The 12,643-nt window shown below is 32.1% G+C and overlaps 1 protein-coding gene across 8 annotated transcripts in view; it reads left to right on the plus strand.

Annotated features, from left to right (window-relative positions):
- CSNK1G3 (casein kinase 1 gamma 3) overlaps positions 1 to 12,643 on the plus strand; it is a 128,240-nt gene that overhangs the window by 96,352 nt on the left and 19,245 nt on the right. For 3 of the 8 annotated variants that reach the window (XM_057540793.1, XM_007188488.3, XM_057540790.1), the window contains exons 7-11: positions 932 to 1,017; positions 1,135 to 1,219; positions 3,441 to 3,589; positions 6,520 to 6,615; positions 10,359 to 10,454. In XM_057540793.1, coding sequence (XP_057396776.1) covers positions 932 to 1,017; positions 1,135 to 1,219; positions 3,441 to 3,589; positions 6,520 to 6,615; positions 10,359 to 10,454 — 512 coding nt within the window. The remainder of the gene's footprint in view (positions 1 to 931; positions 1,018 to 1,134; positions 1,220 to 3,440; positions 3,590 to 6,519; positions 6,616 to 10,358; positions 10,455 to 12,643) is intronic. The other 5 variants (XM_057540797.1, XM_057540794.1, XM_057540792.1 and 2 more) reach the window with 4 other exon arrangements.

The following is a 12,643-nucleotide window of genomic DNA, read 5'->3' on the forward strand; positions in this document are numbered from 1 at the left end:
TTAAAACCATTTTTGACCCTTTTACCCTAGTTTGGTTCCATCCTTTGAAAAGTGTGCTTTTTCTAAAGTATTTAGTACTGCTTGGGTAGTATGAGTATTCATTTGGATGAAACAACTTGCACATGAACATCCCCATATTAAAGTATTATTTTCTCCTCTTATTGTTAGCATTTTTGTATTATTTTAAAATACTAAGAAAACTTAAATATTTAACTTAAGTGACAAAAAATTGAAAAAAGATTCACTCAGCAAATATTTATAAGTACCTCCCTGAGTCTTGGTCTGTGATTATCATTCAGTTATATGCTATACAACATTTTGTTACTAGAACAACAATAGCAACTAGAAAATGGCAGTTTGTTCTGGCAGCATATTTTTGGTGCTGTCAGAGGAGTTATTAACTGTTGGACTGTGTCAAACACAGTGCTTTTAAAAATATGTTACACAATATACTAATTGTATTTGATATTAATAGAGAGTATGTGGGGTGGAATTTTTGTGCTCATACAAGTTTAGGAAATGGAGAGCTAAAGTTAAACACTTTTAGCTCTAGGTATTTTCAAAACTTTTAATATGTTACATTGTGAATCTTTTAAGATGGAGCTGTAGTACACAGTGACTCTCTTTTTGATCATGGAACCCTTTCCTCCTTGCCTTATAGTTCTATGAATAGATATTTAAGGAAAGAAAGAAATCTCCAGTAGTATCTAAAAAAATCATAGTGGCATGTTTTAAAGATGCATGATAAATTTAATGTAAAACATTATTGTTTAAACATGATTTTTCTCTCTCGTAAGCACCAGATCTGTATTTTATATTTATATGCTGAGCTTTGGGGAATTAATTTACATATAAGGAAAGAATCATTTCTCCATTCTTGCATCCTAAACTGGGAAAGGAAAATGAAATTTATGTTTCTCTTATATTTCAGAACAAAGTCGAAGAGATGACTTAGAAGCTTTAGGTCATATGTTCATGTATTTTCTGAGAGGCAGTCTTCCTTGGCAAGGTTTAAAGGTAATTGTTTTTGTGTTTCCTTATTGAATTTCATAAATTGTTAATATATTAAGATACTCGCTTCCACATATTTAATTTTAAAATTATGTCTCAAGATTCTTTTTCTTTCTGTTTTAGGCTGACACATTAAAAGAGAGGTATCAGAAAATTGGAGATACAAAACGAGCCACACCAATAGAAGTGTTATGTGAAAATTTTCCAGGTAATGAATAATGCTGCTTGATACATGTGCTTATTATACACAGAAAACTAGAACTGTTCATTTTCATTGCTTAAGTTGATAAGTACCTTTTTCATGCTTAAAAAATATGATTCAAAAGATGTCAGCAGGACTTCCCTGGTGGCACAGTGGTTGGGAGTCCGCCTGCCAATGCAGGGGACATGGGTTTGATCCCTGGTCCGGGAAGATCCCACATACCGTGGAGCAGCTAGGCCCATGCACCACAACTACTGAGCCTGAGCTCTGGAGCCTGTGAGCCACAACTGCTGAAGCCTGTGTGCCTAGAGCCCATGCTCCACAGTAAGAGGCCGCTGCAATGAGAAGCCCGTGCACCACAACAAGTGGCCCCTGCTCGCCACGCAGAGGGCCTGCGTGAAGCAACGAAGACCCAACGCAGCCAAAAATAAATAAATAAATTAATTAATTAATAAAAGAAAAAAAAGATGTCAGCATTTGATACACAGACCACAGGGCAATGTGTATATTTGCTTTTGTAAAATGGTATTAATGGAAGAAAATTCATCTTTTAATAGTGTTGACCAGTACCAGCTAAATTAATATTTTCTTCAATAGAATACTTTTAATAAGTTGAAATATTTGCTTAGAAATACTAACTAAAGTTTTGGTATCCAATATTAGTCATTTGAGTCTCAATGTCAAGCTCAAAGGAGGTATGTGATGTATGATTTAGTCTAGTTTTCCAAGTACAGTAAAATCTTACTAACCTTACTACTTTTAGGCTAATTTTGTATTGGGGAGCTTTATGAAGATAGCTTTGCTCTCATGTAGATTTTTGGCAACTCATGTGAAATCAACAAAAATTTACTTAAGATTCCTAAATCAATTAAGGGATAAGAATAATGTGTCCCTAATGTGTTAAAATACCTGTTGTGATTTATGCAATAACATTAAATGAGAACCAAACTTAAAGATAGAAGATGGAGCTTATATCTCACTTCAGTATTTACAGGTTCTCCTGTACAGTGCTAGCATTATTATTGCATTGTATTGTATTGTAGTATCAGCAGCATAATCTCAGGTAGCCCTTTTTCAAGTTTGCTTTTATTATTCATTGACAGTAAACTTTAATTATGTATTTTGCTTTCTTGCTATAACATCTAGAACTGGAAGATTAAAAGAAAAAATCGGTTGATAGTACTAACAGTTTAGGTGTAGGCAGATTGGCTATACCTTATTAAGAAGCTTATACAAATTTCTACAGGAAAAATAAGGGTGCCAAAGTAAATTAGCCAGGTGATTAGCTAGAAGGTGGAATAGTGGGAGAGTCACCATGTGACTGGGTCACTGGATGCTACTTTCATGCCTGTTAGGCTATGGGTGATCCTTTTCTTATTAGCTGCCATGAATAAATGGGATCAAAAAAGCAGCTAGGTGTAACCTACCATCTCTTATGATAGTGCTTTTATGTGCTCTGATGGTTAAACACTGTTTTACTAATTGCTGACTATTTTACTTATTGATTTTTATGGCTTTTTCTTTCTTTTACTTCTGGAAAATATGACTTTAAAAAGAATACATATCTCTAATATATTTGGGAATTATAATAGCATGCAAAGGTTTACGTATTACGAAATAATTGTTACATTTATGACCAGAAATTAAGAGAAAAATTAAACCATCCTCCTGAATCTGTTTTAGCTTTATGTTGCTAGGTCAGTTGATTAGAATACCATTTAGCCAAGGTTAAGAATTTGAATCTTCTACTGATCTATTGGTCAGTTAGTGTTACTGATTCTAAAGGAAATCCAGCAAGGTAGTGCAAATGCTTTCATGTATAAATCAATTCCTATGAGTATTTAAAATAATTTTTTAAAAATATGAGCTTAGTATGGTGTTTTGTGATTAAATAATTATGCATTATTAAGTTTCTATTTCAACCTTGAATACTGTCCAAGGTTTCTATTAAAAATAATGTAAAATAAAAATTTTAGCCTTTCCTAATGAATTGAAGCAAAAATAATGTTTGTTAAATCTCTGATTTATCTTTTGTCCCTATTTCCTTTCTTCCCTTCTTTCCCGCTTTTAATTTCATTGTTATTAAGTTCATAATATTTTAAATTTTAGTAGAATTTTGTTACTTTTTCATGTTTTTGTAATATCTTGTGCTTTTAGATATTTATAATTTTATTATTAATGAGTATTAGAAAAGTTTAATGAGAGAAAATTTTTATTTCCTTTCTAGAAGAAATGGCAACATATCTTCGTTATGTAAGAAGGCTAGATTTTTTTGAAAAACCAGACTATGACTACCTAAGAAAACTTTTTACTGACTTGTTTGATCGAAAAGGGTATATGTTTGATTATGAATATGACTGGATTGGTAAGCAGTTGGTGAGTACTCTAGGCTATATAATAAAAATAAAAGATTATTTGTAGTACTTAACCTTCTTTTTCATAGTACAGATCCTTTATTTGAAAAGAGTTGAGAACAAATAATATTTTATTTTGAAGTATAGTTGATTTACAATATTATATTAGTTTTAGGTGTACAACATAATGATTCAATATTTTTATAGATTATACTCCATTTAAAGTTATTACAAAATAAGAGCTATATTTTTCTGCGCTGTACAGTATATCCTTATTACTGATTTATTTCATACATAGTAGTTTGTCTCTTAATCCCATACTCCTGTCTTGCCCCTCCCCCCTTCTTTCTCCTCACTGGTAACCACTAGTTTGTTCTCTATATGTGTAAGTCTGTTCCTATTTTGTTATGTACATTTGGTGGTTTTATTTTTTAGATTCTACATACCAGTGATAACAGAGTATTTGTCTTTCTCTGTCTGACTTATTTCACTAAGCATAGTACTCTAGGTCCATCGACATTGTTGCAGATAGCAGAATTTCATTCTTTTTTTTATGGCTGAGTAATATTCATATATATGTGTGTGTGGGGGGGTGTGTGTGTATATCTATATCTATACCTATATCTGTATCATCTCCATATCTTCTTTATCCATTCATCCGTTGGGCACTTAGGTTGCTTCCATATCTTCAATATTTTGGCTATTGTGAATAATGCTGTTATGAACATTGGGATGCATTACTGTTTTCATTTTCTTTGGATATATACCCAGCAGTGGAATTGCTGGATCATATGGTAGTTCTGCTTTTAGTTTTTTGAGGAATCTCCATACTGTTTACCATAGTGGCTGCACCAATTTAAATTCCAACCAATAATGCACAAGGGTTCCATTGTTTCCATATCCTCACCAACACTTGTTATGTCTTGTCTTTTTTATAATGGCCATTCTGACAAGTGTGAGGTGATATCTCATTATGGTTTTGATTTGCATTTCCCTGATGATTCGCAGTGTTGAGCATTTTTTAATGTACCTGTTAGCCATCTGTATGTTTTCTTTGGAAAAATATTTATCCAGGTCATCTGCCCATTTTTTAAGTGGGTCCTTTGTTTTTCTTGGTATTGTATGAGTTGTTTATAAATTTTGGATATTAACCTCTTGTAGGTTATATCATTTGCAAATATTTTTTCCCATTCAGTAGGTTGTCTTTTCATTTTGTTGATGGTTTTCTTTGCTGTGCAAAAGCTTTTAAGTTTAATTAGGTCCCATTTGTTTATTTTTGCTTTTGTTTCTCTGCCTTAAGAGACAGATCTAAAAAATATTGCTACAATTTATGTCAAAGAGTGTTCTGCTTATGTTCTCTTCTAGGAATTTTATGGTTTCATAGATAAAGGTCTTTAATCCATTTTGAGTTTATTTTTGTATATAGTGTTAGGAAATGTTCTAATCTCATTCATTTACATGTAGCTGTCCAGTTTTCCCATCACCACTTATTGAAGAGACTCTTTTCTTCACTGTATATTCTTGCTTCCTCTTTCATAGATTAATTGACCATAAGTGTGTGGGTTTATTTCTGGGCTGTCTGTTCTACTCCATTGACGTATATGTCTGTTGTGCCAGTACCATGCTGATTTGATTACTGTAGCTTTGTAGTATAGTCCGAAATCAGGGAGTGTGATACCTCCAGCTTTGTTCTTTTTTCTCAAGGTTGCCTTGGCATTTCAGGGTCTTTTGTGGTTCCATATACATTTTAGGATTGAGAATAAATAATTTTTAAAGGGTTGATTTTATTTCTTTTTTATGGATGTTTCAGGTAGCATAATATAAAAATTATTCTTTGAATTTTGTAAAAACCTTACATTTGGAGTCTACTTTTTAGAGTGATGAGTTATTTTGAACTTTTTACTTCTGATTTAGTCCTTAATGTCAAATATACTTTTTAAAAATATAATATTCTAGTGATTACTTTTAAAAGATTAGCTAGTTTTTTTCCTTTAGTCATCTTTCAAAACATTTGTAATTTTAAGATATGTTTTAATTATTCTAGCAGTTTTAGGTTATCTTGGAATGGACTGATACTTATATATTGGAGCATGTTTAGGTTTTTAAAACTGTACCAAGTTTTCATAGTTAAAAAAAAAATTGTCTTGATCATAACTGTGGGATGGGTGTCATTACTTAAATGAAATTATCATTTAATTCTTTCTTTGAAGAGACGACTTGCAGAAAATCAAATATGTATTCTCACTAGTCTTTTTTTTTTAAATAAGTAAGAATGCCTTACAAAATTTTCTATAATTATGGCTCACTGTTAGCAAATTTTTTTCCAAATTTGGAACTGCGGAACTCTCAGATTCAAGTATTTTTGAACAACTGACTTACTTAAGCATTTAATCTGTATTTTTCTTAACTCCAAAGTGATTTGAATATATATGGTATCTAAAATGCAAATCTGAATATACTTTGATTAAAGTATTTATATGAAGTTTTGAATTATATTTGAAAATTTAAATTTTGTATAAGCCTCTTCTGAGTTAAAATATTGACAGTAAACAATTTTATTAGCTTATTTAAAAAATTATTCCCTTAATTTTCTTAAAATAATTTTTTCTGTTTATATATTGGCTTTGGAAATGAGAAACATAAACAAATACACTTTCATTTTTTGATATGAAAAAGTAACCTAAAAGTAATGACAGTATTAGAGGGTCGTTTGTTGATATAAAAATAAATACTTGATAAAGTATTTAAATATTTTGAAAATACTTTAAAAAGTAGCTATAATCTCTTTGTTGTATTTAACAACATATTTTAGGAAAGATATCTTTTCTTAAGGCCTTACTTTATTTAACAGTGTCTTTTATTTTTTTTCCTTGATTATGTTAAGTAGCTATATAATTTTAAATAAGAGTTCTGAAATAGAATGCATTGATTTTAATTGTTATTGTATTGTAGCCTACTCCAGTGGGTGCAGTTCAGCAAGATCCTGCTCTGTCATCAAACAGAGAAGCACATCAACACAGAGATAAGATACAACAATCCAAAAATCAGGTTTGCTGCCCTTTTAGATATGAAATGTCTTAATTTGCTTCTGTATTACCTTCTCACAGTTTATAAATATATTTGGTGTTTTATCATGCACAGGTGACAGCTTTATATGTGTATGTATTTGCGTGTGCATGTGTGTCTATACATACTTGTATATACGTATTAAAGGATTGAAACACATATTTTTTATTTTATAAAGCAGACTATATACACACATATTAAGGATAGAAAATGCATATATTTTCAATAGCTAGACTATTTCCCCTAATGTTCACATTAAACATGTTTAATCATAAATCCAAATTAGTGGTGTAAGTTAGTATAATAAACTTTGAGCAATGTTTGATATTCTATTAGAATGGAAGTATGTGGATACCCTGTTGGAATGAATTGTAATAGCGGTTTGTCTTTCTAACTATAGTGTAGTTTAGTGTACTAAATTATTTACTGAGTTCCTGTTATTTGAAAGCTACTATTCTCCACATTGCAGAAATTCGGAAGTAAGGAAAACATATAACCTGTAAGAAATGATTTTGTAATCAGTGGCTAAGACCTCTCTCAGCCTCTGGAATCAGTCATACCTGGATATGGCTTGACCCTGGGCGGTTTACTCATTCACTCAAAGCCTCAGTTCTCATCTATAAAATAGAAATAATGCATTTAATTCCTAGCATATAGTAAGCTTTCATTAAGTCTCAACTCTTGTGGCTGGTATTACTGTTATCATTATTACAATAAATTCACAAATAACTACATTACAATGCAGAATAAACTCTACCATAGGAAATACATTAATAAAGTGCCAAGGAGGATCATTGGAATATGTAGGATCTATAAAGATTTTATGGCAAAGGTGGCCTTTGAGATGAGCCTGAAGAATGAATGGAATTTTTAAAGGCAGGTGAAGGAATAAGAGCATTTTGGGGAGAGTGAACAGTAAAAAATATAATATAAAGCAGAAGTTTAAAAATGTAGAATATGTTTGAGGAGAAATAAGCAGTTGGCTTGGAGCAGAGAGTAGGTTCAAGACAAGGCATAGAAGATTCATTGAAGAGTTTGTATTTCCTGGGTAAGTTATATTGGAAGCTGTTGAAACTTTTGAGCAACGTTTTCACTCTTCTCATTTTTGTATAAAGAAGCTTTATTGAATCCTTTTGACATAAAAAGTTTTGCTGTCACCCTGAGTTAAACAGGGCCTTTAGAATTTTTGGTTATAACCCTTTTTGGAGAAGGATAGTGTTTTATCCTTTTTATATCCCATCAGGGTTCAGGTGAGGGTTAAATAAGAAATGAAATCAAAGAAAAAGCACAACTTATTAAAAATAATAGCCAAATAAAATGCTGCATTTAAGAAATATTTAACAACATTATGCTTTAAAGTATAGAGAATTTAAAAAGATTAGTTTTATAATTTCACCTTAGAAAAATTGGGACCGTAAAGGGTCTTATATATAAATTACTTCCAATATAAATTACAACTTGTTGATAGCTTGAGTACTCTGATAAGATGCTGTATATAGAAAGAAATGGGAGAAATCAAAACTTGGGAGTTTGTGTTTTATAAATAAGTTAATTTCTCAAATGTATGTGGAAGAAAATCAGTAATTCATGTTCTGTGAAGATCTCCACTTGAGCTGTTAGGTATTGTAATAAGTGAAACTCCTCTTTTATTGTTGAATTAAATTTTTGTTGAAATAGATTTAAATGTTTTAAAGTTTAACTTTCTACATGTTTCAGATATATCTTGCTAGCTCGATTGCCAGCTCACTGAGGGTGGGAAACATATTTTGTTGATGTAGTCCTTGTTGCACTAAATGTAGGGAGTCAGTTTTTTTCTCAGAAAATCCTTTAGGATAGCTTATATATTGAATTTGAAACCAGGAGATGCAGATTCTTACCACGATAGAAACATTGTATATCTAGAAAAAATTGCTTAACTATCTGTGATGCAGTAAACAGCTTAAGTTGTGTGATAAACCCATAGTTCACAATCCCAAAAGAAGAAAGGTTAATTCTTTAAATGTCTGAAACCTTCATAATGTCCCTAGATAAACAATTGTAACTTAGAGTCAATGGTTGAAGTACAATGGTTTATCCCCAGATAAACAATTGTAACTTAGAGTCAATGGTTGAAGTTCAGGGAATCTGGAAATTTTACAGAAAATGTTGGGTGCGTGCAAATGTTTATCCTGAGGCGAGGTTGCAAAGCTCTTACTGTCTTCTTAAAAGGTCCATGGTTCCCAAATGTTGCCTGCTGTCCTAGGCAACATTTAGATCTTTGTCTCTCTTTTAGTATGATTTTCATTCTTTCATCTTGTTAAGATTTGGCCTTGTCTAATTTATTTCACTTTAACCTACAAATCTGCTCAATTCTGGTGATAAATTTGGAGGATTTAATGAAAAGATATTATAGAACTGTCATAATTGTTTTGATGACATATTTCATGCCACAGAATGTAGTTTTTCGTTGTACAGTTTAATTTAGGAAGTTTAGTGCTGGAACATTTATTCTTTGTGTCTACTTGATTTCAACATCTCTTCCCCTAAAGGGTTACTCTGGCTCCTGATATGCTTAGGCTCCGAATAGCCCAGTGTACTTGGCACTTTGTGGCAAGATTTTCCTTACTTTGGTTGAAAAAGAAAGAAAAGAGCCCTGAAGTCTTTAAGACATAATGTAATTGTGATAAGGAGCTAGGTAGTAATATTGGAAGAGCAGTAGGCTCTCAGTTTGAATCCTTTGTGTACTCTTTGCTACCTCTATGACCTTAGAGAAGTATTTAATGTTTCAGTGTCTTCATCACTAAAATGAGGGTGATACTATCTATCTCAAAAATGAGATAACACATATAAAGCAGCTAATGCAGAACCAAACATGTAATAGAAACTTAAATATTGTATACCTTCCCCCTCTTCTTATTAGTGCTGTCCACATTTTCCTGAAACATAGAAATTGACCCCTATTAAGCAGTTAACTCCTAATTCTGTTAGTAGATTATTATTAGTTCGTGGTTATTGCCATACAAGTTTGCCAAGTCATCTAAAAGCTTCAAGAATTATCAGCCTATTTCATGGAAATGGGTTTCTTAATTTGAACCAGATAAAAAGATCAAGGAGGCAAAGAGATTCGTATATGTAAGATTGTCACTTAAAAAAATTGTTTACCATATCCTCTTGGTATTCTATATAGCACTTCTCGCTTTTTGAAGAATTTTTCTGTTTTCTTGTATTATCCTCACAATCAGAAACAGGGTACTAAGCAAGAAGAGAAAAGTTTTCTGGGACCTAAGTATGGCTATTTGAGTACTATCTTTTTTTTCACCTTGCTAGAAGTAGTTCCTCATCAGAAAACTAATGGGGACCTCTACTGTAAGAAAATATAGTGGATGGCTTTTTAAAACATTTCATGGTTTATTTGGAGTACTTTCTTGACCACATCATTTTTACCTCTCTAGTTTTTGTTAACTTTATAAAGTTAGCGAGTGGAGTCTATGATATCTAAAGTCCTTTCTCTTCTAAAATTCTGTGATTCTATTTTATTTTTGTGGTTGATCATTACATTATTGTAGCATTTTAACTGAAATCTCTCCATGTTCAGTATGCAAAGATAACTGCATCTGTGACTCAGAATAGTAAGGGTATTTTAAATTTCCTTTTATACGTTTGTTTTCTATATTATAAGGATGAGATGTTTAACATTTTGGGTTTCTCTTCTTCCATGCATGCCACATGCATTAAATAAATGGCAGTCGGCAGACCACAGGGCAGCTTGGGACTCCCAGCAGGCAAATCCCCATCATTTGAGAGCTCACCTTGCAGCAGACAGACATGGTGGCTCGGTACAGGTATTTTCTGATTTTTGCATGAGCGATTATTTCCCAAATTTATACAACTAACCCTTTTTGGAACTCATGGCATGATTTCATATCCTAATGAAAAACTTGTTGCTGAACCTCCATAATTCTATTCCTTTGTATTTAACCAAAAAACAGAATTAACATGGTCTAGCAAGACCACCAGGGATACTAAGATTTTGCCTTTGTTCATTTTTGCAAGCATATGCAACAGTATTTAAGTTAAGTTATACTCACAATAGGTTAGAAAAACAAAATGTATTACTTGAAATATGTGTTAAACTTGATTTTCCAATAATAAGCTCAGTCTTTTTTCATGCTTTAAGTAATAGAACATTTTTTATATCTTTTACCTTTCATTGATTTTGCCTCCTTCAAACTTAGTTAAGTAGATATCTAACTTTTTCATTCTCAGTCCTTAGAATGTACTTTCTGATTAATTGGTCAAATAAACATGACCCTAATTTTATCATGATATATTTTGTTTGTACTTGGAGAAAATAGCACATGGAGAAAATAATTTCAAGGACAAGTATTTATTAAATATTTCCCTGGGCTTCCCTGGTGTCGCAGTGGTTGAGAATCTGCCTGCCAATGCAGGGGACACGGGTTCGAGCCCTGGTCTGGGAAGATCCCATGTGCTGCGGAGCGGCTGGGCCCGTGGGCCACAATTACTGAGCCTGCGCGTCTGGAGCCTGTGCTCCGCAACAAGAGAGGCCGCAATGGTGAGAGGCCCGCGCACCACGATGAAGAGTGGCCCCCGCTTGCCACAACTAGAGAAAGCCCTCACACAGAAACGAAGACCCAACACAGCCATAAATAAATAAATAAAAAGAAATACTTAAAAAAAAAAAAAAGATCCACACATAATCCTCAAGGTGAAATAAGCATTTCCATTAAAAAAAAAAATATTTCCCTCAATTTTCTGGATATTTACAAAAATTTAATGCTGTCCCTTATTCTTTTTGATGTGTTCCTTTTTTCCGCCTTTTCTATATATTTAGAGATAGCTACTATATTCTGCCCTCACATGCCCCCCTAAATTTTAACCTTTTGTATGTATTATAAAAATAGAAAAAGATTACTGTGTCTCTTATTTCTTTTAAAAATGTCAGTTTAAGGTAATCTGAATGCTGGTTTAAAGTAATTGAGATGATAAATGTTATCTCAATCCATTTCAATCTAGAACCTAGATTTTATTTTTTTTCCTCCACATATTTCCACTTGAACAATTTTCTATTATGTTTTACCAAATCTGCATTTTTCTTAGTATGTATATATACATATACATACATATATATATATACACACACACACATACACACACATATACATAATCTGAATCTATGCTTGGGTTTTATTCTTTCTTGATTTGAATTCTAAAAGATCAGTTCTTACTAGTTATCATGTTTTTCCCATCTTTAACTTTTAGAGGTAATTTAAATTGTGAAACCAAATATTTTTAAAGAACTTCGTAGTCTATGGAACTTTCAGTCGTGTGTAACAGAAGTATTTGAATAGCGCTGTCAAAGTCTAGAGTGAGGGATTCAGAGGCAAGGGTGCCTAAATTGTAAAATTTTTTGTGACCCAAATTCATATCACTGGAAAGTTAATTAAGAAAATTATGTTTAATTCCCATAAACACAAACTGGATTGTGTATGTATCTGTATACGTTTACATGTTTCTAAGTGTTGTATGTTTTTATATCAGATGTCTTGCTCAGTGTTCAGGGAAATCTGTAACAATTAAGGCACTATTAGAAAGCTTTCCTACCACTTCTGTACCATTACCACAAATTTACCTTTAGTTTTTTCTTACGTTTTGGAATTTCCAAAGATGGCTCATGGGATCTCTTTGGACTATCAAAGGGTGAATGAGTTTGATTATTGGCTCATCACTCAAAAACTTTGTTCTATTTTTTCACATGTTCTCAAAGATATATTTCAACTCTGCTTATCTCTCATCATCTCTTTAAAACTTTTCTGCCTTGTAGAGATTACATCTGGCTTCATTATAATATTCCGTAAGTGATCAGTTTACTTACTAGAATTCTGGTAATACATAAGTAAGATAAAAAATTTTACACTATTTTTCATTTACTTCCTGAATTAACTAACCTGATGTGATGAACATTAAGGTAGTTTTACTGTCATGAAGAATTTGCTAGCAGCCTAAGTAA

This window comes from Balaenoptera acutorostrata, chromosome 2, assembly GCF_949987535.1.
Source record: "Balaenoptera acutorostrata chromosome 2, mBalAcu1.1, whole genome shotgun sequence".
NCBI classification, from domain to species: domain Eukaryota; kingdom Metazoa; phylum Chordata; class Mammalia; order Artiodactyla; family Balaenopteridae; genus Balaenoptera; species Balaenoptera acutorostrata.